General features: G+C 39.9%; 1 protein-coding gene across 1 annotated transcript in view; it reads left to right on the forward strand.

The window, feature by feature from the left end:
* Nucleotides 1-26,222, forward strand: part of LOC129712346 (centrosomal protein of 164 kDa-like) — a 131,872-nt gene that overhangs the window by 38,873 nt on the left and 66,777 nt on the right. Inside the window, 5 exon segments of the mRNA XM_055660699.1 lie at nt 6,277-6,444; nt 8,404-8,514; nt 10,671-10,748; nt 23,210-23,320; nt 25,168-25,665. Of these exon segments, the coding sequence (XP_055516674.1) occupies nt 6,277-6,444; nt 8,404-8,514; nt 10,671-10,748; nt 23,210-23,320; nt 25,168-25,665 (966 nt within the window).

The following is a 26,222-nucleotide window of genomic DNA, read 5'->3' on the forward strand; positions in this document are numbered from 1 at the left end:
CCATACTTCCGCTGGTGGTGGCAGCATCATGCTGTAGGGATGTTTTTCAGCGCAGGAACTGGGAGGACTATTCAGGATCGAGGGAAAGATGAACACAGCAAAGTACAGAGAGATCCTTGATGAAAGCCTGCTCCAGAGCGTTCTGGACCTCAGACTGGGGCGAAGGTTCACCTTCCAATAACCCTAAGCACACAGCCAAGACAACGCAGGAGTGGCTTCATGACAAGTCAGTGAATGTCCTTGAGTGACCCAGCCAGAACCCGGACTTGATCCCGATAGACCATCTTGGGAGGGACCTGAAAATAGCTGTGCATCGACGTTCCCCATCCAACCTGTCAGAGCTTGAGAGGATCTGCAGAGAAGAATGGGAGAAATTACCCAAATACAGGTGTGCCAAACTTGTTGCGTCATACCCAAGAAGACTTGAGGCTGTATAATCGCTGCCCAAGATGCCTCAACAAAGTACTGAGTAAAGGGTCTGAATGTAATGTGATATTTCAGTTGTTAGCTTTTAATTTGCAAAAATTTCTATACACATGTTTTCGCATTTTTATAATGGGGTATTGTCTGTAGATTGATGATGAAAAAAATTATTTGTAATCAATTTTAGATTAAGGCTGCAACGTAACAAAATGTGGTGAAAGTGAAGGGGTCGGAATACTTTCTGAATGCACTGTATAGTCCAACAACAAGCCATGACAGATGCAATACCATTTGGCAGTCAGTACATCAGCGCTTGTTCATAAGTCTGAGGCTTACTGCAATTTGGACAGCTCAAAGCTGAACAAGCACCTCTTGCCAGCAGTATTTTCCCCAATAAACCTCCGTTCTCCGTTTTTAATCCGAATATTTGCAGAATTTGGTATTTATTCTTGATTTCCGGCCACGTTGTTTATTCTTGATGTACAAGATTTTAGATATTGTGGTACTGCTATTGTCACCATAGCTGACACTGACTGAATCAGATCGACTTTCAGTATATCGTATGTATTGCCTGTACGTGCATCTGACAGTGTATTTTTAGCCTTTTTGATGTAATTGTCTGGTAATTGCAAATATTGATTTTAAATGAGGTGTAATATATGGTAGGTGCTAAATAGTAATGAATAATTATAGGAGAGTAATTTCATTTCAGAGTTCCATTTGTAAGCTGCAGGAGCATATTCCAAGTGAATCGCTGTAAAAAACTTATCAATGAGCTTCTAGTTTGAAGTATATTCAAGATTCAAGAGAGTTTATTGTCATGTGTCCCAGATGGGACAATGAAATTCTTGCTTTGCTTCAGCGCAACAGAATATAGTAGGCATGAATACAGAACAGATCAGTGTGTCCATATACCATTATATAAATATATATACACCCATGAATAAATAAAACAGATAACGTGCAAATAAACAGATAATGGGCTATATACTATAATAATGGAAGAAACTGTTAAAAATAGATATAATTAATTAAATGGATCAACTCCTTTGTGAAGGTGAAATGCTATGCTACCAACATTATATCACTGTAGTTACCTCCTGCTGCCAGTGATAATTTCGAGCCTTGTAACTCTCCTCGTTGTGTTTTTGGGGGCCTGGAAAATCCGTAATCTTGTCAGACCAGAGATTGTGCAATTATGTTTCAAATAATGGAAATCTTGGCAAGAGGCAGCCATTGTGAAGGTGCACATAAAATGCTGGAGTATCTCAGCGGGTCAAGATTTACTCCAGCATTTTGTGTCCATCTTCAGTGTAAACCAGCATCTGCAGTATCTTCCTACACATTGTGAAGGTGCAGTTGGCTTCATGATGCTGAGGTAAGCGCAGTCAGCATGTCTATACTCGAATGATATGCGCTAATTCTTCCTGAAGACAGGGCCCAGCTAGGCAGTGGTTGCATCCATGCTTGAGAAGCTTTCTAACACTTATTTTCTCAGTATATGGAATCTCTCCAGAATTACATAAACGCGTGAAGTAGGAATGTTTTTTCTAGAAAGCTACTTTAAGCCACAATTTCTGGATGAGCTGACAAATTATGAGAGACAATGTTTACTGAACAGAGAAATGGGATCCTTTTGTGGTATAGGAAACAGAATTGTGCAATTGTTGGAGTGATACTTGAATGTTGCATTTGGGTGGTCTCGCTTTCTGTGTGGGAGGCACTGAAGAGCCTCTCTAATCTGAAGTCACCTTCCTCAAGGATGAAAAAATAAGGTAGTTCAATGGTGTGGTGAGATAAATTTGGCTAGATGATGGACACTAGGCATGGACACTGGCACAGAGTGAGGAATAAAACACACTTAAGGAGTGAGAAAGTTCACACTCGTGTAGGAAGTCGTGCTAAAAGCGATGGTGGGCCATGTTTTGAAGTGCACACATGTGTAAACTCAAGGTGACGAATAAGGCTGATGAGCTGCAGGCACAAATTGCTCTTTGGGAATCTTACACAAAAGTGCTAACTAACACCAGCTGCCAGCTAAGAATGGAATCAGGCACTTAATATTCTGAACATTCATGTGCACAAGTTACGAGGGAAAAGATTTTCGAGTGACATTATTGAACAAAGATGAAGTACAAGAGATAGAAATATCTTTGATGGATCAGGAATAGAATCCATTTTGTAGTGTTAACAAGTGAGAAGGATGCAAGAGGTAGGGCATAAAATGGTTTAGGGTCACATATGGGTGCCTGATATCCCCTGCTCCCACTCTCACGCTCTTGACAGAGTGTTTGGAAATCTGAACGCAACGGTTTTGGGGTACGCAATAAGGAGTACATTTTTAGTGGATACTGGACAAACAGTCAGATAATTGTTCCAAGCGCAGAGTTCTGTTTCCAATGAATTAAACTGACACTAGTCGGGATAGTTCAGAATTAGGTGTGGAGCAAATGAGCTGGTTCTGCAGATCCATTTTGCACATTTATAATAACTGATGGTTTTGTGAAGGAACGGAACAAGAAGTTGTTGCAATCATTTGCCCATTTTATTCAAGATTTTCTCCCTTGCCTGCTCCTGAAAAACAATTCCTCACAATTGGAATCAAGAATCAGAGGACATCGGTTTAAGGTGAGAGGGAAAAAACTTAATAGGAACCTGAGGGGAATTTTATTTTCACACAGAGGGTGGTGGGGAAATGGAACGATCTGCCAGAGGAGGTAGTTGAGGCAGGTAGTATAACAACATTTAAAAGACATTTGGATAGGTGCATGGGTAGGAACGGTTTAGAAGAATATGGGCCAAACACTAGCAGGTGGAACTAGTGTAGATGAGGCATCTTGGTCGGCATGGGCAAGTTGGGCCAAAGGACCTATTTACAGTGCCCTCCATGATGTTTGGAACAAAGACCCATCATTTATTTATTTGCCTCTGTACACACTTTGAGATTTGTGATAGAAAAAAATCACATGTGGTTAAGGGCACATTGTCAGATATTATAAAGGATATGACTTCAGTTTCTGTTTTTCCATGTGTAAGGGCAGATTGGTAAATGTCATAATGCCATTGCACCTCTTTCCATCTCGCCAAAGGACAGCTAACTCTGAACAGAGGTTCAACTCACACTGATGTGTCATTGATTCATTATCTAACAAAGCTATGTTCCCAAATTATGCTTTTCTACTGTGGGTTGTTATGCCAACATCAATGCCCATCTTCATTTAGTTGAATCGTAATAACAACCCATTGTGTAGAATACATTTCCAGAATTGTTTTTGCAAGATTGAAGGGACTTAAAATGTGGTAAATTAATTGCTCCACATATAATCCAGAAGACAAATTTAAAACGGTCTGCTGTAGGAAAAATTGGACTGCAGTATTTTAATGGATTGACTGAATACTGAGTAATGTACTGCCTAGCCGTGTAATTACTGATCAAATTGTCTAACTCCAACCCTCACTTCTCAACATTTTATCTGGGTTATGTTTCCGATCAGTACATGTGAAATATGCTGCAGTGCATTAACCTACTTAGAAAATGTTTCTTTGCTTTACCCAGTAATGAAGCAATTTAACCCCATATGTTGCTGAGGCAGAAAACCACCAAAGTTCCACATTCATCCTTGGACTGAGGCAACTTGCCTCTATCGTGACAACAATAGAGGACATTGTAATTAGCAATGTCCCAGCACTCTCAGGTTAAATAGAGAGAAATTAAGCAGCAGTTTTCCACAGACACTTGTTCGAGATACTACTGTATATGAAATAACAATATTGCAGCTGCTGGCAGATAAAGTAAAATTGGAAATGGTGGAAATGCTCAAAAGATCTAACAAGACTGCATTACATCTGTGGAGAGAGAATATGTTTCCATTTCAGATGAAAGACCATTGATCAGAGTATGCATATTTATATATATATATATATTGATTAAAATAAATAGTTTGCTTGTCCTGCTGAGTTACTCCAGCATTTTGTGTCTATCTTTGAAACAAATTGCTATTTGCGTTTGATCACACCCAAGCAGGGAGCTATTATCTTGGGTGAAAGTAGAGGTCTTGGGTGACACTTCACCCACCTTTGCCTGTGTGTAAATGTAATGTAATTATGTGAAGCACTTTGGGGTCAATGCAAGTTGACTAAAAATGTGCTATATAAATAAGATTTTTTTAAATTTTTTTAAGAGTAGTCAAGAGCAAAGTGACTAATTCAGACCTGATAGTTAGCAAACCGATGATGTGACCTACTGGGCAAATCCAGCAAAGCTTTGGCCTAAGTATGTGTGATGAATTCTGAATGTTCATGCAGTAACAGAGATCTATTTGGAAACATGTATCTATCTCAACCCTCTGTGTGTCAGTAGTGATGATTTAGTCTCTGAAATATGAAGGGATAAGGAAGCATTCCCCAGAGTAAGAACAGGTTTCAAAGTACAGATTGGACGAGCCATAATTTTGAATGTGCCTTTCGACTTGAGAATAATGAGATGATGAAGCAGCCTATTTGATATGGTCATTTAGCAGATTGATATTTCATTTAAACATTAAGACTATTAATCTGTGGCACGAGTATACATACACTGCATGGACTAGTTAACCATGTAAACGGAAATGGTTCTTATTCATAGTGTTTTATTTAATGGTGGAAACACTCTGCAGGTTAGGAAACATCAGTGAAAAGAGAAAAAGTCAGCACTGATGGTGGTTGATTTTCTGGCATTATCTGTTTTTATTTCAAATGTGCAGTTTTATTGATTTTCAACTTTTGCTGTCACATTTCCATTTCACAATAAGTGGTTAATAAAAAATGAAAGGTGTCAGAAATCCAAACTAAAACCAGGAGATAATCCACACAGCAGGATAGTGAAGAAAACACATGATTTAGCATTTGGGTTTAATCGATAATACAACTTATTGATTACAGAATGATAGTTACTGTACTGAATTTACTTCGACTTCAATTCAGGCTGTAGAATTCAAGAAAAACAGTCAATTGTGTTTGCCATAATGTGCAAAACTTCAGAGGACCAGGGAGGTGAGTTTTAACTGCCGCGAGTGTAGGTCGGAATGCAAGAATCCGCGATAGCTCGGCAATCAATGTCTTGCAAGTGTGTAGAACTTCCAGAAATCCAGTCTGCGCCAGAGATTGTTTTATAATTGTGAAAATTGTGCCCCATGTAGTGATGATTCTAAACAATCCAATGTAGACAAAAATGCTGGAAAAACTCAGCGGGTGAGGCAGCATCTTTGGAGCGAAGGAATAGGTACGTTTCGGGTTGAGACCCTTCTTCAAGTGTCTGAAGAAGGCTCTTGACCCGAAACCTCACCTATTCCTTCGCTCCATAGATGCTGCCTCATCCGCTGAGTTTCTCCAGCATTTTTGTCTACCTTCGATTTTTACAGTATCTGCAGTTCTTTATTAAATGAAACAATCCAATAGTCAGTTCAAGGATTCTTTGTGTTCAGTCCAGAAAATAACTTCTGAATCCTACTTCAATGCAGAGCTTGCAGCATGTGCATGCAATAAGGCAGAATCAGGCATTACAATGAGTTTCCCTTTATCGTTGAATAGCCTTGTGAATTGAAGTCTTCCAATTCTTCATGAGTAATAGGTATAGGTAAATTCTTTGTATGTTTTGTATAGTGTCTGGGTTGAAGTTAATGTTGTTGGGAACAGATGGTAGAAATATAAGTGTTTTCGGTTTGTTTGGTTTAATATAGATTTTGGTATGGATATCGTTTAACAGCACGACTTTAACACATTGGTACTAGGTCACATACTTCTAAGCTTTCTATCGTTCATTTTGTGCAATTGTCACAATGCTATCATCCGTGTCTCTATCTTTATTTTTCACAGGCACTGAATATTCCACCGATGTTGGTGATGGCACCTCAAGGAAGTCTTGCTCCACTTCGTGGCCTTGGGGAGTTCTCAGCAAGTACGCTCTGTGGGTCATTGGGCAATACATCTGCAACTACCAGGGGGCTGATGAAGAGTTCGCTCGGAAGTTCTCCCACATTTGGGGTAATAAATGCCAGATTAAATTGTATGTTGATTTTTCAGAGTTAGAACTATAAACTGAAATTAACTATGAATGGCACTCATAACATAGGGCGGCACAGTGTTGCAGATGAGAGAGCTACTACCTCACAGCACCAGAGACTTGTCATTGATTCTGACCTCGAGTGTAGTCTGTGTGGAGTTTGCACATATTCCCTTTGACTGAGTGGTTTTCCTCCGGGTACTCTGGTTTCTACCTAAGACTGCACCATCTACAATACTGCCTGGCGTGTCAGGCTTGGTATTTGTACACAAATCTCACATGACAGATTTGAATTTGGATCCTTTTGATTCAAAGGAGAGCTTGCTACCAACTGATGTTTTACTTTTGCCAAAGTTAGACCAACCATTCTTCTTCTCTCAACTTTTGGCCGCCTTCAGCAGCATTGTCCTTTTCTAAAAAAGTGTGTAGCTTTATTCAGACTGAGCTTCAATTACTGCTTCTGTTTGCGGAATCTTGGACCAGCTTTGGCTCTGCTTGGGGCCTCCCAATAATACCTACCTTGCCGTAGTAGTAGTAGTAGTAGTAGGCCCTCCTCGGTCATGACTGACCATGGGTGATGCATCCTGGTCGGATGCAAGCCTGGGCGATGCCATATGGAGGACAGGCTGTTGCCCATGCAACACGTCCCCCCTCTCCATGTCGCTGATCGATCCAAAGGAACAACAGGGCCGTTGGAGTTTGGCACCAGCGCCGTCGCAGGAGCTGCCAGAGCGAGGTTGTAGACAACGACAAACTGCCTTAGGGGCTCCGACTCTGGGTTTTCTTGAGGTTTACTCCTGGAGCCTTTTCCATGACTGGATATGGACACAAGGCAGTGGAGGTTTGAAATCAGAGTTTTCGCTCCTAGATGGACTGCCTTCCCAGACTGACGAGCCCCATCTGCCCGAGACTCATGGGGGTGGGAGGGTCTACCTTCCCGTGCAGGTCTTTAGCCTCTGCCCACTGCCCATGTACAGAAGCAGTATGAACAAACAGAATGAAAATAATAACTTCACCCCAGAAAATACCATTAGTTTAAATTTTCTTCATGATTAAGTTTGTGTTGAGCAACGTTAAGGAAAACAGGTGACATTTTATGATGGCTGAGAACAGGATGCAAGTGGCAATGTGACAGAATGATTAAAGTGGGAGCTTTAAGATCCAAAGGGCCAAAGGAATTTTGTTGTTTAGATGGACTGTGCAGCGAACATAACACAGGATGCTACCCGCTCACCTACTCACCTGCCCTCATCTGACCCCAACCCCCACCCTTGCCGTGTGTGTTCTCCCCCCCCCCCCCCCCCCCCCCCCCCTGACTTCCCCCTTTCTGATACTGAACGGCCTGTCTTCATCAGAGGCCTCACCTATGTTCCCCTCTTCCCCCACCTCAACAAGTTCAGAGTCCACCACGATGTAGAGCTCTTCTTCCATCGCCTCCACCCCCGTGCCTTTTTTTCTACGGGAAGGGAGTCCTCACCACCCAGTGATGACCTCTTCTCCCGTCTCCAATGAACTCCCTCCTCTTGAACTCCACTGGATGGCCCTCTACCTTCTTTAGAGCTTTTCATTTCCAAATGCCGGTGTGAAATAAACTGCCTCAAGTTTTCCACTCCCCTTACTCACTCCTAACCTCTCCCCCCCCCCCCCACTTAAGAAACCCTATAGAATTCTAAAATGTGACCTTTTTAATATTAAATCTAGGAGCGTTTGTTGAGATTTGCAGTCTCCAGTTTTCTAATTTTGTTAAAGCAATTTAATGAAATATTCAGCAGAAGCTATCAAACTGTTCTACCATTGTTTTCTGTCAAAAGAAAACTGGTCTGTATTGGCGGGCATTGTGTAATTATAAATGTAATCCAAGTTTGATAAAAGGGTTTAAATATTTCAACACAATGTTATTGCCTGCCTAATAACCATTTTGTTCATATTTGCCACTGAAGATCCCTAAAACAGGTGGCCTTACAAAAAGCATCCTGGGAGCACTTGAAGAGAAGATATCCCTGAACCTAGCTGACCTCAGTGAGGATGAAGAAGACTTGAGTGGAGAGAAGGTAACTACATTAGTGGAATGGATATAATGCCAAACTAGCTGTTGACATTGATTGATTGTATGCCAAGCCCACTGAGGCAAATAATGAGGTTAAGAGAAGGAAAATGTGAGGCAGTAAGATCATCAGAAAGGCTATAAAAAGGCCACCAAAATGAGAGGGGATCTTATTGAAACATATAAGATTATTAAAGGTTTGGACACGCTAGAGGCAGGAAACATGTTCCCGATGTTGGGGGAGTCTAGAACCAGGGGCCACAGTTTAAGAATAAGGAGTAAGCCATTTAGAACGGAGATGAGGAAACACTTTTTCACACAGGGAGTTGTGAATCTGTGGAATTCTTGCCTCAGAGGGCAGTGGAGGCAGGTTCTCTGGATACTTTCAAGAGAGAGCTAGATAGGGCTCTTAAAGATAGCAGAGTCAGGGGACATGGGGAGAAGGCAGGAATGGGGTACTGAGTGGGGAAGATCAGCCATGATCACAATGAATGGTGGTGCTGGCCCGAAGGGCCAAATGGCCTACTCTTGCACCTATTGTCTATTGTCTAAAATGTCCTTAAATACCAACTAGAAGAAAGCGAATCTTACATCGTTGGCCAAGCTTGGCTCAATCTCCACATGATGTGGTGGTTCTTGCGACCTATAAAACGGCCCAAACAGTTGTAAAGAATAAAATTACAAATGAAAAGAGATCACTGTTCCTTAAAGCAATCCATGAAAGACAATATTTGCTGACATCGCCCAAAGCCAAAACCAAGTTTTTTTTAATAAGAATGCATTGAATGAAAAGGGATAAAACTTTATCTTTAAAAGAATGTAGATGGGTTTCAGGATGACCATAGGAAGACCTGCCAAAGCTTCTACTTTCATATTTTGCCATTTTATGGTCTTAACATTTTTTCAAGGCATCCTGTCTATGTAGCCTAGAATCTTGGTGCCACCCCCTCACCTCCAACGATGCACGTGGCCGAGAACCCCTCCTTCCCCCATTCCCCTCAAAGGATGGAAACTGTTGAGAATTAATACTCCTGTCCCCTTGCTATCCCTCATTTTGCATGTTCCCCGGCTCTCTCTCCTTTCTCCTGCCCTCTCATCTCCCCCCCCCCCCTTCCCTTCACCTGCCTCCCTCGTTTTCCCCTCCATCTGCTCCCTTGCTCTCCCTTTCCTCCCCTCACTAACTCTCTTCTGCTCACCCCTCTCTTCTATACCATTTCCTTTTTGCTGGCCTCCCTCTGTTTTCCTTCCAATCATTCCATCATTATTTTATAATGCAATTAAAATTGCAATTAACTTTTGGAATTGCACAATTGGTGACAATTTTCAGCCGTCCTAATTATGTTATAATGTTATACGTGTTGATAATGTCATGTTGTGCAATGGCAATAAGAAACTCAATAACTGATAAAAACCTATTTTGCAATTTTCATCAAATAAACGAGTCAAAATAATGCATTTCAACCGTCATACATTTTATACCTTGATTTTACAGTAATGTTATATTTTGAACTTATTTTTCATAGCCAAATTTCGTATGCTCTTTTACCCAAAACAGGTTCAAAATAGGTTTACCAATATGTGCTTTGCATTGATTTTGTTTTTAAATTAATTTTCTCACTTATTAACATCCCATGTTTCTTCCAGTATATAATGTTTGAAAACTCATAATTCTGGAAAGATTTCACCTGCAAGTATTTGTAAGTGGTGCCTGGATATGCAATAGTGTTTGTGATAAAGTTGAACAGCACAAAATTGTGCTCAATTTTCTTTTTCAGATAAAAAAATCAGGAAGAGAAGTGTGGAAAGGCCACTTGGTTTAAATTCTGTGCCATAGAGATGAATGTGGGGTTTTGCCACTGGACCATGAGACGAGTAGTGAACCTTGATCAGACGGTTCTTATGAAAAATAAGTTGTTGGATGATGTTTCTGAATGTTAATATCAAAATCATTATTCATGCAATTTGGCTTGATGTGGCTGGGGATGGCATTTGTGGTCAAAAATAGCATCTTTCAAACTGATTTCAAGAAAGGTATCTTGACTATTGCTGCTTAGTTCTGTGTTATTATTAATATCCAAGAAAAGCATGTTAAAGAAGATGCTAGATGATTTCTTTGAGAATTTCATATCAATAAAGAACTCTTCAAATAATTTGTTCCCATAGAGTGGTCCCAATACTGCTCAGCTTATGAAAAACCTCCACTTAGACGTGGGATCCCTTGGCATTGGTTTTGAGTACGAGGTAAGTCAATGTTTCAGTTTTTCTTTTAAAGCCCAACCTCTCTATCAGAAATCGAAATCTGATTGTGTTGTCTTAAATTTAATTTTTATTTTATGGAATCATGGAATTATTTTATGGATGAGATTTTATGAGATTCTTTCTAAAGTCACAGTCTAAGTACAAAGTCCACAAAATCCCCTTAGTCCCTATGCAGGGTCAGATTGTATGGAATCTTTATAAAAATTATAGATGATCGTGGGAATCTGAAATATTGAAACATTATGTTGCAATAGCTGCTGATATTTGTCCTTATTCCAATATGTTGAAGGGCTCGATGGCTTTCTCTAACCTTTTCCCAATCCCTGCTTTTGGTGACCTAATTTTCAATCAAGTTGCTTACGTAATAGAGACGCGAGAGACTGCAGATGCTGAATCTTGAACAAAAATACAAACTGCTGAAGGAATTCAATGGGTCAGATAGCCTCTGTGGAGGGAAATGAACAGTCAACCTTTTGGGTCTGAACCCTTCTTCAAGATGAGACTAGAGATGGGGGAAAGATGGGGGAAGGGAGGTAGCTAGTTGAAAGAGATGGGGGGAAGGTGCGTGGCAAATGTCAACAAGTTCTCCACCACCTCGTCCATCCACTCATCTCCCAACCCCATTTTCCCAATTTTTCTCCCCCCCCCCCCCCCCCCCCCCCCCCCCTCCCCAATCATACTTATCCTCTCGATCAATATTTCACTCCCCACTTTCCTACCTTATCAGATTCGGCCATTTGCACCCTTTGGTCTGCTCCATCCCCTTCCTTTCCCCCCCAGCGGACACATCTGCCGACTATCCTCTCTTCAGCTGGACCCACCATCACTTGCTGGCTCTTTCCCCACCCCTTCCCTTCCCACTTTCCAACAGCTATTTCCTCTCTACTCCATCGATCTGAATAAGGGTTCTTGCCCGAAAAATCATCTGTCCGATTCCTTCTGCATACGGTGCCTTATCTGTTGTTTCTCAAACAGTTTGTTCTTCTATAGCAGGCACAGTATAGACCTGCATCACAAATGCTGAATTTGCCAAGGCTGTATACAACATTAACGATAATGTGAAACCAATGACAGGCGGTGTTTTAAGTTAATAATTTATTTCAATTCCAATAGCGTACTAAACCACATGAATCCAGCTTCAGTTATAAAACTCAGCAAATCCACAAAACAGCCATTTCTAACGTATGGGAAGGAATGCCATTTTAAAATAATAAATACTGATAATTCTGATATGTTTTTGGACTTTAGAAGGTAGAATGCTGAAAATTGGATCAAGCCATTAAACTACTTTGGCAGCAAGAATCTGGTGCTAAAATAATTTGCCTTGAATTCAAAGGAGCAAACTAGCTTTAGTTGTGTGTTCCGTGTACTGAGCAGTGGAGTTGTATACATTAAAAGAAGATGAAGCAGACAGTGACAGCATGGGATCTGCATGTCAGCTTGATTTAGTAATATTGTGTTTGGCAAGTTTTATTTGCTTCCTAGGAACTGATTACTGACAAAATGCACTGGGGGTAATTATCAAACCTACTCATTAACTTTAAAAGATTATATATAGAGTTCCATTTCTGTTGAGAAGCTGAAAATGGATATTGTTAAGTGAAAGCTTCATTGTGGGTAAATAAAACAGATTTTTAAAGATGCCCTCAAGAACTAGAAGATTTCTTATTCGCTACATCACTCCATGAGCCAAGCTGTGCTCAGTAAAAACACTACAAATTGTAAAGCCCATTGGGGCAGAAATAGCCCTGACTTTAACCGAGGTGTGAATGGTTCCATGTGATAGCTAACGCATGATTGCTTACAATTGCTTTTTATTCTCTCTTGCCCTGAAAACAATTTTGGACCAAAACTTCCAGAAGAGGGCAGTAGGACACAACTGGGAAGCATTGTTCAGATCGGCCACTGTCTAACCCACGGCTTTGAGAGTTTGCCATCTGTTGTTTGTGCAGCTTTTTAGATAAAAAGGAGAACAAAGTCCCATCATAATCAATATACATTTGTTGTAGAGTCGAGCAAAGCCAGTTGCCATTTTACCTTCATCCCCTTTACTTTGTGCTAATAACTGCCATGTCCGACTCTTCTTGTTGCGTTTTGTTGTAGCTACCTTGTTTTGTCAGTTCCAACTTTATATACTATCGGTTCGTAGTAGCCACAGATTATTCAGCACTGTGGATATTTTTTTATATTTAAGTATATGTGTGTCATTGTTCCCATCAGGAATTAAGAAGTGTACACCATCTTCTAAGATACATTATTTTATCTTGCTATTTTGGTGATTTTGATTTGCCAATTGAGGTCTGTATCATAAGTTCTTTGAGGCTTCAAGGTGTTCCCATCTAAAAAGGCCCTTCAGTATGTTTGAAAGATACTTCTGGTATTCACCTACCTCCCTCTGTCCTTGTGTACTTTCTATTCTTTCTCCCACGCTGTGCTTTGATCATGAAAGGTGGTTGTATCCGGAATAGCAGACAGTGGGAATATAAAAGGGAAGGAAAAATTGGGAATGCATTTATTAGAGTACTTCTTTGTAACAAAGTGAAAATGTAGTTTTAAAGTGTTTGTTTTATACTGAGCCTCTTTCTTCAGACATACCTGTCTTAAATCAGACATACCTGTCTATCCAGCTCCACTGGCGATATTAGGGCTGCATCTGTCCTTGTAGCATCTCTTTCCACATTACAAATTGTCTTCAATATCTCTCTCAGGCATTAACTTTTACAAGCTATACTGATGCTATCTCCCTTCTCAGTATTGTTCCTCTCCTCCCCCCCCCCCCCCCAAGCAAAACACCCTACACAGAGCTGTAACCAGGGGATCTTACCACATTAAAGGCACTACATATGTGTGTGGTGTTGTGGTCATGGTGACACTGAGGAATGCTACGAATGTGTACTCATCATATCTTATCAGCAAACTTGAATGTTGCTGAGTATATAACAACAGGCGCAGAGTCCAGATAAACCACATCCAATAACCACATCCAATATCCATAATATCCAATACCTGCATCCAATATGTTTTTATGTAGTTTGTTTGGAATGATTATACAGCAGGTTTTCAGAGTTTGGTGGTATTAATTTTCTTATGTTATGTTCTGTGTACAACACAGTTTGTGCAGTGGATAACCCCTCAATACTGGAAGCTTGTATTAAATGCTGCAAACAGCAGGTAAACCTTGTCAATCAGGTCTACACCAAATAGTGCCCACTGACAGAGCAATCTATATTACTATCCCCTTCATAGCAGTAAAAGTTGATGAACAAAGCCACAGCCATCAGTGAGTTGGATGAATTATTTCTGAATTTATATCTATTGCTAACTTGAGTCTAACATTATGTTCAAGTAATTCATTGGATGTTGAATCTATATGGTGGCACATCTTACATGAATAAGATCGAAAATATTATTGATTTTACTGTGATACAAGAGAAAATAGGTCATAGCCTCAAAATCAAAGGATGTTCTTTCAGGAGATGAGGAGGAATTTCTTTAGCTAGAGGGTGGTGAATCTGTGGAGTTCATTGCCACAGAAGGCTGGAGGCCAAGTCACTGGATACTTTTTAAGGCAGAGATAGCGATATATTCTTGATTAGTTCGGGTGTCAGGGGTTATGGGGAGAAGATAGGAAAATGGGGTTAGGAAGGAGACATAGGTCAGCCATAACTGAATGGTGGAGAGGACTTGATGGGCCGAATGGCCTAATTCTGCTCCTATCACTTACGAACATGAAAAGCAAAGCAAACAGCAAACCCAAAGAGGAGAGTTTAAAAATGCTCATCAATAGCTTGTACCCAAAAATGCATTAGGAGTTTATTAAAGAAGAGAGGGGTAAAAAGTCCAATTCATTTAGAAAGGGAGTTCCATTCAGCGGTACCCAGGTGGGTATTGCGCAGCCAGTTCAGATGCATGACAAAAGAAAAATGGAAACTGTTTAATCAAAAATGTACATTTGAAGTATGATGCGCTGGTTGACCTGGACCAGTATTAGCGAGCAAAGGTGTGATGTGTGACCTGTTCTTGTATTTATTACACACAGTAAGGGTGTGGGTAAACTGTAGTTTATAATAGGTGAAGAATGCCAGATCATTAGGACGCAAACTCTGGAGATGACAACGGAAGGTTTCATTAACAGAGGGTAAAACTAAAGGTTACAAGAATTAGGTGTGAAGAATTTATAATTCAGGAAAATTCATATTTGCTTAGTAATTTTATCCAGCCAGCATAATCCAGTCCCCCTTAATCGGTTAATTACTTTTGATGCCGACTTTAATGTTTTCGGGTAAATATCTGTGCTGGTTTCCATATGGCAGGACCCATAAATGTCAATTATTTGATGGTGTTTGTTGAGAAAGGACGTTACCTCGGACAGATGCCAGGAAAACATTGTCAAAGTATTGCTGGATTGAATTTTGCAATTTGAGTAAGCAGATGGTGGCTGAGTTTAGTGTCTCATCTGCAAGATTACATTTCCAACAATGCAGCATTCCTTCTGCGTTATATTGAAGTAAGGGACTAGAATATTCCCTCATGCAGGTAGAGGCTTCTGAACACAGTCTTCAGACGTGGATCATTTTTGATCTCCCTACAGTTCTCTCACTGAGATTCTTAAACCTGCTGCAACCAAGAATCCCTCCATTGACTAAAATATGTCATTTCAATTGATAATGCAGCTAATGTTTCAATGGTTTACCTCGGCACAGCATTGGCTTTGAAACTCCATAAAGTATTTCGTTTTTACTGAATCATGCAAGAATTAAGATAACCTAATTGCTATTTGATATAAAATAACTTATGTGCCATAAGTAATTATCTCAATTGTATTTCTGATGCTTCTTATTCACAACCCAGTCAAGCATTGCATAGACTCTTGTTAAATATTGTTAGAGGTCTAACGTAATGAGAGGCAGAAAATAGTTGGACTATGTCTTGTGTGTATTGGCGCAATTCAAGGCACACGGTATCTTATTTAAGTTGTTAGGTTTTTGGGGATTTTTATTATGCCTTTACCTTCGTTAAGAAGGGTTAATTTTTGTATCTAACATCAATCATGAAAGTTTATAGCTATGCGGTAAAGGACATATATCTGATCTAATTAATCATATCTTTACATACACTATTTACATTATATCGGCATAGTGCCGTCTTTTCATTCCATCTGCGATATTCTTAAGAATTTATTACACAGAGCCCAGCCCCTCAATACCCACTGGCAAGAACTGTGAACACCTGTGTTTCTCCATCAAGGCTTTGTAGCTGTACCTAGCTTTAATACATCCCTCAGCACCTTGCATGGTTCTAGTCTGTGGCAAAGAATGATTGTTAGAGATCTGAAAGCGGAGTGATGGTGGGCTAGATGGTTGTTTGCTGAGAAAGAGGGAATTGGAAAATGGACCTAATAGTCTGGTATCTCACAGCACACCTCAGCTGTGCTATAAAAGTGGCTTGAAGCTTGCACAGCCTCTGACTTTAATAAATTCTAAAAAGGCTTGCAAGAAATCATTATACATGAGAGACAATTAACATTACTAAATATGTAAATTAGTATGGAAATAAGCATTTAATATTCAAAGGGATTGTCATTATAATTTTAAATGCATTTCTGCAATTGAGTCTGACTGGCTTTGGTGTCAATTGTTTTCTTCAAATTTGTTTCCTACAGAAAAATATGATAGTGAGATATATGAAAGACAATTGCCCAGTATGGTTACTGGTGGCTTATTGTTCTATTTGATTTCTGAATTCAGTGCACAACATGTTTAATTTAAGACATTTGGTGAGCAGTGGCTTTTAAATGTTGATGTAAGCAAGAACAAAGCTTGAGTGGTTTAACTGTAATTTAAATGCTTCAATGTTTTTAATGTGTGCCATGAAGTGTATTGGAATTGAATTTTCTTTTACTCCTTCCACTGAAGACGGCTGTCATGTAGATAACAATGTGAGAGGGAGAGAGAGGGAGTGTGTGTTTATTTGTCATATGCACCAGATATGAACCTGAACAATGACATTCTTACTTGCTGCAGTGATGCTACAGGCATATTAGACGCAACTTCATTGAATATACAACAAACAAACAAACAAACAGTTATTCTAACAGGCCGTGGTAGTGCAAAAATACAAATTATGTCGAGCAACCGCAGTGGAGTGAAGTGTGTAGTGGTTCAGCAGGGTTGAGCTGGGCTCATGGTTAGACTTCTGTCGGGTGGTTCAAGAATCTGATGATTGATGAGCAGAATGGCCCTGTCCCACGATGCGAGTTCATTCAAGAGCTCTCCCGAGTTTTAAAAAAAAATCAAACTCGTGGTAAGCACGGAGAATGAACGTAGCGGGTACGTCGGAGCTCGGGGACGTATCTTAGCGGCTCGTAACGCTAACGGCAGGTACTTGGGAAGACTCGCTAATGGCAGGTAAGCTCGGGAAGACTCGTGAAGATTTTTTAACATGTTGAAAAATGTCCCCGAGAGCCCCGAGTACCGACAAGCGACCATTACCATAAATCTCCGAGTTCGAATCAGGGCAAACTCGGGAGAACTCTTTGAATGAACTCGTACAGTGGGACAGGGCTTTAAGGCTCCTGTACCACCTTCCGGCAGCAAGTCGAGAGTGTGGCCAGTGTATTGTGAGTATTTGATGATATTAGCGGCCTTCTTGAAGCAGAGCTCCTTGTATATTCCTTCGATGGTGGCGAGGTAAGTACTCGTGATAGACTGGACAATGCCTTCCACTTTCTGTGGCCTCCTTCATTCTTAAGTGTTTGAGTGCCAATTGTTCAAGTGTCTAGTTGTGTACTGATGGATATCAAATAATACAAATGCCATAAGAAAAACAGTTATGATTAAATTGTTCCTGTAAGGTTGTATATCCCTTACTGTTTGGTCACTAAGTATTAATGTTGGGAGTAATCACATGTCAGCAATGTTTGAGGCATTTGTATAAGCTTGGAAATCTTATCAGGCCTCAGATGTCCATCATCTGAGCCCTGATATCAGATTAATGGCATTGAATAACTATCTCAGAGGCTCCAACTTGCTTATTTCTATTTTATACTAGACCAAGTCCAACATTATTATTCTGTCATTTTTCATCGCCGGCACACATGCGGCGGAGGGGGGCTATGAGCGAGGTGGCCAAAAATGACGGCCGTAGGTGGCGGCGTTCTCTCGGAAATCGCAGCACAGAAGGCCAAAAGCGGTCAAGAACAGAGATTTAGTAATATAGATAGATATAGATATATATTTGGCAGCAGCTGCAATTACTTTTTAGGGTCTTTTTCTCCAATCACATCTTGTATCCAAAGACTGTACTTGGGATATCCTTCTGTATTAATTGATTAGATTCATAATTGAAGGAGATGATAGATGTGATAACTCCAAATGATTTTTTTTCCAAATATCAACATCTTTTGAAAATCAGAAATGTATGGTATTGAGAGAAGATCTTTTGATTCAAGATGACTATCCCAGCCAATAAAGGTGCTATTTAAATTAATCTTATTTCCCAGGTCTTTGTCTGTACCTTGTTGATTATGGTTCTTTGGTTGCTCATTATTTTACATGTGATGAGGGTTTCTGTCTCGCCACCCTCTCAGGCAATGAATTCCTGATTCCCACTATTCAATAGGTGCCATTTCTTCCTCAATTCTTCTCCAATCCTACCACTGTCATAAATCCATGCCCCTGAGTGTTGACCTTTCTGATGAAGGTAATGGATTTATGCCGACCATTCTGTTAGATGTCACATCATTTTATGCACTTCAATTAAATCCTCTCTCAAGTCATTTATTCCAAAGAAGTGTTTAAGAAGGAACTGCAGATGCTGGAAAATCAAAGGTACACAAAACTCCTGGAGAAACTCAGCGTGTGCAGCAGCGTCTATGGAGCGAAGGAAATAGGCAACGTTTCAGGTCGAAACCCTTCTTCAGTCTGCTGCACCCTGCTGAGTTTCTCCAGCATTTTTGTGTACCCTATTCCAAAGAAGTCCTCTCCAGCCTACATACTCTCCTCACAGCAGTTCTCAAACGGCAGCAATATCTTCTTGCATATCCCCTGCACCCTCTCTAACGTTGGCACATCCTTTGGTGTGCTGCCCATAACTGTAATCTAACTTGTGTTTGATTCAATTCCAGCATGATGTTGCTTTTAATAATAGATCACTTATATTTATATCACACTGGGACCCATTTATAAATAGCTTTGATTGGAGACAGTTCTGTGATTTAATTTTGATGCTATCAGTTTATGACTTCGGAACAATGTGCTTATTTTCCGTTCTTAAAAGGGAATTGAAACTGCAAATCTGCCATTCTAGCTATGAGCCTAACATCAGTGGAAGCCTGGTAATATGTACCAGCAACCCCCCTCTGCCTTCTAGAGGCCTGACTCCAGATGTTTCAGTTCACTCTTTGCTATTTCTGCTATCTATTAGACTGTACCACAGGTTTTGTTACTTTATCTGGATGTTGTCAGTTTATTTACTTACTGAGGGAACGTCCTGTACACTGTACGTGATAATAAAAATATACAATTTCACAACCTGAGGTGCGCCCATTTTCTGTTCCAAGAACAGTGCCTTGCATTTTTATGCCATCTGTAACCAAATAGGGTATTATAGAGTCATACGTAATGGAAGGTAGACACAAAAAGATGGAGTAACTCAGCGGGGCAGGTAGCATCTCTGGATAGAAGGAATGGGTGACGTTTTCGGTCGAGATATCTGAAAAAGGGTCTCAACCCGAAACGTCACGCATTCCTTCTCTCCAGATATGCTATGTGTCCCGCTGAGTTACTCCAGCATTTTGTGTCAACCTTCGATTTAAACCAGCATCTGCAGTTCTTTCCCATACATAATAGAAATAGGCCATTCGGCCCACCATGTCTGCACAGACCTGTGTGCACCCATCCATAAGAATCCAGCACCTGCTGTAGTTTCAACGTTTTAAATTCTGTTTGTGACTCTGCCTTCACCACTCTCTCAATCAGTTTATTCTAGGTACCTGACATTCTGGATGAAAAAGGTTCCTTGCAAATCCCCTCTACTGTTCTTGTCCATTACCATCAATAGTTCTCTAGTAGTTATTGTTCAATCTGATAAGGGGAACAGATTCCTGCAGTCTACCCTATCTATCCATACCTCATATAATTTTAGGTATCTCAAACATATCCCTTCTTAATCTCCGCCACATCATGGATAACAGAGTAGTCTTTGCTCATAACTGATATGCTTCATTGTTCGTAACTAATGTGCTCCATCCTAGTGAATCTCTGCACCTTTCCAGTGTTATCACATCTCTCCTATTGTGTGGTCATCAGATCTGTGTGCATTACTCTAGCTGAGATCCAAGCAACGTTTCACAAAGTTGGAGCATAACTTCCCTGCTCTTGTACTCAATGCTTTGACTAAAGAAAGGCAGCATCCCCTACATCTCTATCTCCTTAACCACATGATTTAAGATTGACACCTTGCTACCTTCATTAATTTTTTGCTACCTTCATGAATTTTTGGCCTTTTGTACCAAAGCCCCTCTTTTCCTCAATTACATTTCTAGCCTCTTTTCACAAGTTCACAGGTTATAGGAGTAGAATTAGGCCATTTGGCCCATCGAGGCTACTCCGCCATTCAATCATGGCTGAGCTCTGCTTCCTAATCCCATTTTCCTGCCTCCTCCCGATATCCCATGACACCCATTCTAATCAAGAATTTGTCTATTTCTGCCTTAAAAATATCCGCTGACGGCCTCCAAAGTCCTCTGTGGCAATGTTCCATGGATTAATTACCCTCTGACGAAATAAGTTTCTCCTCACCTCCTTTCTAAAACAGAGCCCTTTAATTCTGAGGCTTTGACCTCTGGTGGAGCTACCAAGAGATGGGTCGTGAGGCAGCAATGTGAGCAAGTTGGATGTGACCAATACATGTGGAACATATTACCATACCTTCACATGATGGTTGCAAGAAGAATGTGCTGAAAAACTATTTTTGAGCAAACATTCAAGCATGGGTAGAGTGTTTATTACATGAGATTCCTTGGGTAATGTTGAAGAGGCAGGCAAAGAATGAAGAGGCTTTCTGCTCAGCCAGACAAAGGGAATGAGCAGTTGTACATGTACGTTTAGCTATGTGAAGGTGCTCGTATCTTCCCTTTAAGTGTGATTGACTTTCTGTTTTCAGACACTCATATGGGAAGAGTCACAAAAGATCATAAAGTCTCCAGCTGGGGAGAGTATCCATGTCAAGAATGATTTTTAAGGAGATGCATTTTTCTATGCATGACCTGGCAACAATAGCATTTGCTTCCTCTGCATTTATTCTGAAACATTGACTGTTAGAGTAGAATAGGGATCTGTGAAGCCACTAATTGCTTCTTTAATTTCCAGCCGTTTTATATTATTTGAGGCATGTGTGTAGATACTTTTAATATTGCCTTACTACTCACAGGGTTAAAGATTGTATCTCCACTATATTCTCCAGCTGTGGTACAGATGAAATACCACCCCTGCTGGCAGAACGAATCGGGTAACAGTAATTAGATTTTCCCCTCTGGGATTCACAAAAAGCAACACCAAATTAATTCCTGGTTGCTTGAGCAGTTTAGTAATTATCTGAGGTGTATGTGTGAGAAAAAAAAGAAAATGAAAGAACTCAGCAAAATCTTTTAACATTAGTGCTTTAGAAAATATAACTTGTCAATGATTTAGTTGTGCCAGTCATATTGCATTTTCTGCACTAACCAGTGTTAATGCATTGATTGCAAGTAAACAAAGGAAAAGTAATTTTGATCTAATAAGAATTATCTTTCTAGTTTACTACATTATTTCATAGGATTGTGTGGAATGTTCAGCAGGGGAATAGACCGTTTAGTGTAACTGGTCCTCCATGATAGACAACACAAAGTGCTGGAGCATCTCAGCGGGTCAGACCGTATCTGTAGAGAACATGGATAGATGATGTTTCAGGTCAGGGCACTTCTTCAAACTGATTGTTGGGGGGGAGGAGAGGGTGGTGTGGTGTGGTGGGGGAGAGGGCGGGGGGGGGTTGGTCCGGGTGGGTTTCTGGAGAGGGGAAAAAGCTGGAGGAGAGGAGGGGTAGAACAAGGCCTATATGATTATGGCTCGCATGTGCCTTCTCTCACACCCTTTTGTCTAACCCATTCTGCATAAGCCTCGATTTGTTCCCTGTATCTGGCTCCCGTCATGTGCTGTTATGTTATCACTTGTGACTGGTTCCGTATTCCAACCATTCAGCCCAAAAGTTTCTTCTAGATTTCCAATGTTTCTTCTTTTTATAGTACATTGTTTTGCTCTTGGTTAGAAATGTGTCTTATCTACTTTTGTCTTGCTCTCAGGAAAATGGAAAAACGAACCGTATTTAAATTACCAAGTTGTTGTCATTTGGTACAATTTAAATCTGGCATGAATAATTAACCTAAAAATACTCTTTAAAATAAATCTGCTTGCACAGCACTAACCTGACTCTACTGATGGTGGATGTTCTAGCCTTCAATTTTACCATTGTTTTTGTTGACCGATTGAGGCACAACATATGAGCAGATGTTGTTAAAACAATGGAAACATGAAGGAGGAAAAGATCTTTTATCCTGCTACTGTTCTATATTATGTAATTGTAAAAATAAAACAAAAAATTGGTAAGAATTTATTCTGATCAGGATTGTTTAAATGCATTACCAGTTCATTATAATCTGTTTAAAAGTACTATCAAAAGCTAGCCATCATGTGGCGTGTTTATTGCTTTTGAAAAATACTCATAAATCTTTATATTGTGGTGCCTTTTATATATTTTCTGCAATCGGGCCTGCCTTTGCTGAGGGTGTGTGTGAATTTCATCTACTTACTTTTCACAACCTAACATTCAGAATGTAGAGCTAAGCCTAAGTGAACAATCCTTGCATGCATGAGCTCCAAGAAATTTCCCTCATTTACAAGGGAAGGTGAATGAAAACATCTATTGTTCATTTTGGGTGTCGCAGATCGCTGAGCGGAGTGATACAATTTGAATGCAAGACCTCCTCTGCTCCTTGGATACAGTAATCAATAGAATTAATTTTCTTTTGTGTTCTTTCACTTATTTTTCACTACTTACTAGAATAATAAGGCAACATTTCTCACAGTATAAGTTGGATTTCGGTCTTCATCCAACAGTACATTGTCAATGGAATAAGCCTATTTAAGTTTGGCACAATTGTATTCACTGGATTGTAAGCAGGGTTTCTCAGTAATTCCCTGTAAATGTTTCTTTGATTGGTGTGTTTTTCAGCAATTAAACTTGTTATTGCTTTGCTCTTAATTATGCATCTTAAGGATGTGTGACAACGTTGCAAATCCATGCTGGTTTGATATTAGAGATAAGTTAGTCATTTAGCCAGAGTTAACAAAGTTGTATCTTTTTACTCGCCATTGATGTCACCACTTGCCAATTCCTTAAACATTCAGGAAAGTGCAGAAGCCGATGAGGATGCAGATCATGACCATGTTGATGAGGGGACTGAACCTGAGCTTCAAAACCTCCCGGTGTCTGATGAAGAAGCGGAAAGTCAGAAAGAGGTGATTTTTGATTAGCTGTTTAGCTTGAGACTGATGTCCCTAAATCCGTTCACCCCCATCATGCCACTTATTCCCTTTGTCAAATTTAATCTTAACAATTTTCCTTTTAGATATGATTGAGATTATGTTTGTGGAATAGACAAAACTAGATCCTAGCAATGTGCACTGTGATGCATAACATTTCTATTTGAAAAGTTAGGAAATATATCAAATGATATAGGGTTTTTCAAATCTATGGAGAATAAATTGCATAAATTTGGAACTAAAATGCAAAACAATATTCCGTGTTTGATCTTGATAAATTTTAAGTCACAAATTCTTCCATGGCCAGTTACTCATGGGAGGGTAACTTTGTAAAACTTTCATAATTTGCATTCCAATTGCTTTGAAATCTCAATGATCCAACATTCGGCTCAACAGGGCATTGTTTGCTGTGCTCCCTTTAAACTTATCAAGTTCACAGGAAAATTGCTTGCCATTGTCTAACACTTTAAAAATTAGGTAAATAAAAAGTGAGTTGGTTTTATGAGGAGTAATGTCTACTGGTGTGAAAATTTGTGAGTCTGAATTTGTGAATCAAAAGTTTTACGGCTTGTGGATTATGTTTTCATTTATAATTCCATTCTCTCTTTGAGCCCACTAATGAAAAGTAGGAACAAATGTATTATTTTATAACTATCCCCAGAATTATTTGCTTGTTTTCTAATTCCACTATACAGTGGTTACTTAAAATGGAAAATAATGATTTTGTTTTAAGTGGGAAATATTCTGCAATTTTCATGATTCTTCTATTTCTTGAAGCCATTTACATTAACTAGTGGTGGTAGATTTAAATATTTGCTGATAAAAATGATTCCCCCAGAATGGGTGGCATAGTGGTGCGGCAGTAGAGGCCTGGTTTTGATCCTGACTATGGGTGCTGTGCACAGAGTTTGCACATTCTCCCTATGACCATGTGGGTTTCTGTGGGTGCTACGGTTTCCTCCCACATCCAACAGACGTGCAGGTTTGTAGGTGAATTGGCTTCTATAAATTGTCCCTAGTGTGTAGGATAGAACTAGTGTACAGGTGATCGCTAGGTCAGCATGGACTAGGTGGGCCAGAAGGCCTGTTTCCATGCTGTATCGCTTAAAAAATAGCTATATTTTAGTTCATTTATATTCAAGACAAGAAAGTAAGCAGCAAAAATAATAATGGCTGGAGATCTATCAACTCAGAGTAGACACAAAAAGCTGGAACAACTCAGTGGATCAGTCGGATATCTGGAGAAAAGGAATAGGTGACATTTCGGGTTGAGACCCTTCTTCAGACAACTCTGGGTAATCTTCTTTGACTCGTCTACCTTCATCTATTCTGTTAAATGTCTTTTGCTCAATGGCAGCCCATGGCTCAGTCGAGACATCTGCCGTTTGTCATTTGTTTTTCTTTTTCTTTGATGTTTAACTGAATTCAGCTGCTGTGTTTATTGGCTGCATGAACGGCAATAAATATCGTGCCTCAATTATTCCTGATAACCTTGTCACCTCTTATGTTGAAATTAATTCACACCAAGCATCAAACATACTTGTGACAGGATTTTTCATTTATACTTGAAGGTGATAAATGCTTCACAGGTGGAATGAAGTGAAACAAATCACAGATTTGTTATAAAACAGTATGGAGAGTGAACTGTTTTAGACAGAAATTATTCCATGCAAAATGCATAATTTTGTTTTGAACACTTGTGAGATGAGTGATATGCACTTTTTAGTTAACTTAGATAAAGTAATAACTGATCAATTCATTGTGGCTGCTGAATAAATTTGACTGACCTCTTCTTTTTGATGACTTGCACGTGCAAACAAAAGGTGCTCTTTGAACTCAGCCATGGAGGAAGTGATCCTGGAAGTATGCTTGACTCAGAGAGTCGCGATGTTCAGCCCCCAACCCCAGACAAGTTAACTTCTGACAAAGAGGCTGATGATGATGATGACAACATTAACTCGAATGAAGAAAAGCAAGAAGCCAAAGGTGAAAGTGACACAGAGGATGGTGTTCTAATGAGACCTGCACAAGCGGGGCACTTGGGGCGTGCAGTGGCAATTGATGAAGCAGAAAGTGAAGAACTTGGAGCAGGAGATAGTAGATGCAACTCAGTCGATGGCACATCAAAATTGTCACTGGTTGGTGATGTGGACTTGAAGTCTGAACATAAAAGTGAGGAAGACCCTAAAATGACCTGTGCTACTGAACAGCCAAATGATATAGAAACAGAAATTGATAAATGCAACGGACAAAACGAAAGGGATAAAAAATCTACAATGCCTTCCAAAACCCATGATGAACCACGTAATCCACCTCAAAAGGTACGATTCATAGCAAATGTATTATCCATACCTGTGGTATTTACAGAACATTTATGGCTGTGGAACATGCTATTAACATGCAAGTTCATTGGAACTTTTCTTTCAATGCTTAAACTCATTTTAACTCTCTTAGATTTCAACTGCAATCATTTTTTAAATTTCTGAATTGAAAAAGGAAATTTATTTTCGATTTGAGGAAACCCCAGTTTGCAGACAAAGTATTAATTTAGTATTTAGAGATTGGTAAATGTTTTACTGTCCTTTAAATGACACTGTCATCTCTGAATCTAATGCTAATCTGAATGCTGCATGGTAGGCATTTATTTGTACAAAGCTCGGGTCTGAATGCCAATGGACAATAGGTGCAGGAGTAGGCCATTCGGTCCTTCGAGCCAGCACCGCCATTTAATGTGATCATGGCTGATCATCCCCAATCAGTACCCCGTTCCTGCCTTCTCCCCATATCCCCTGACTCTGCTATTTTTAAGAGTCCTATCTAGCTCTCCCTGGAAAGCATCCAGAGAACCTGCTTCCACTGCCCTCTGAGGCAGAGAATT

The sequence above is a fragment of the Leucoraja erinacea genome, chromosome 32, assembly GCF_028641065.1.
Source record: "Leucoraja erinacea ecotype New England chromosome 32, Leri_hhj_1, whole genome shotgun sequence".
Classification (NCBI taxonomy): domain Eukaryota; kingdom Metazoa; phylum Chordata; class Chondrichthyes; order Rajiformes; family Rajidae; genus Leucoraja; species Leucoraja erinaceus.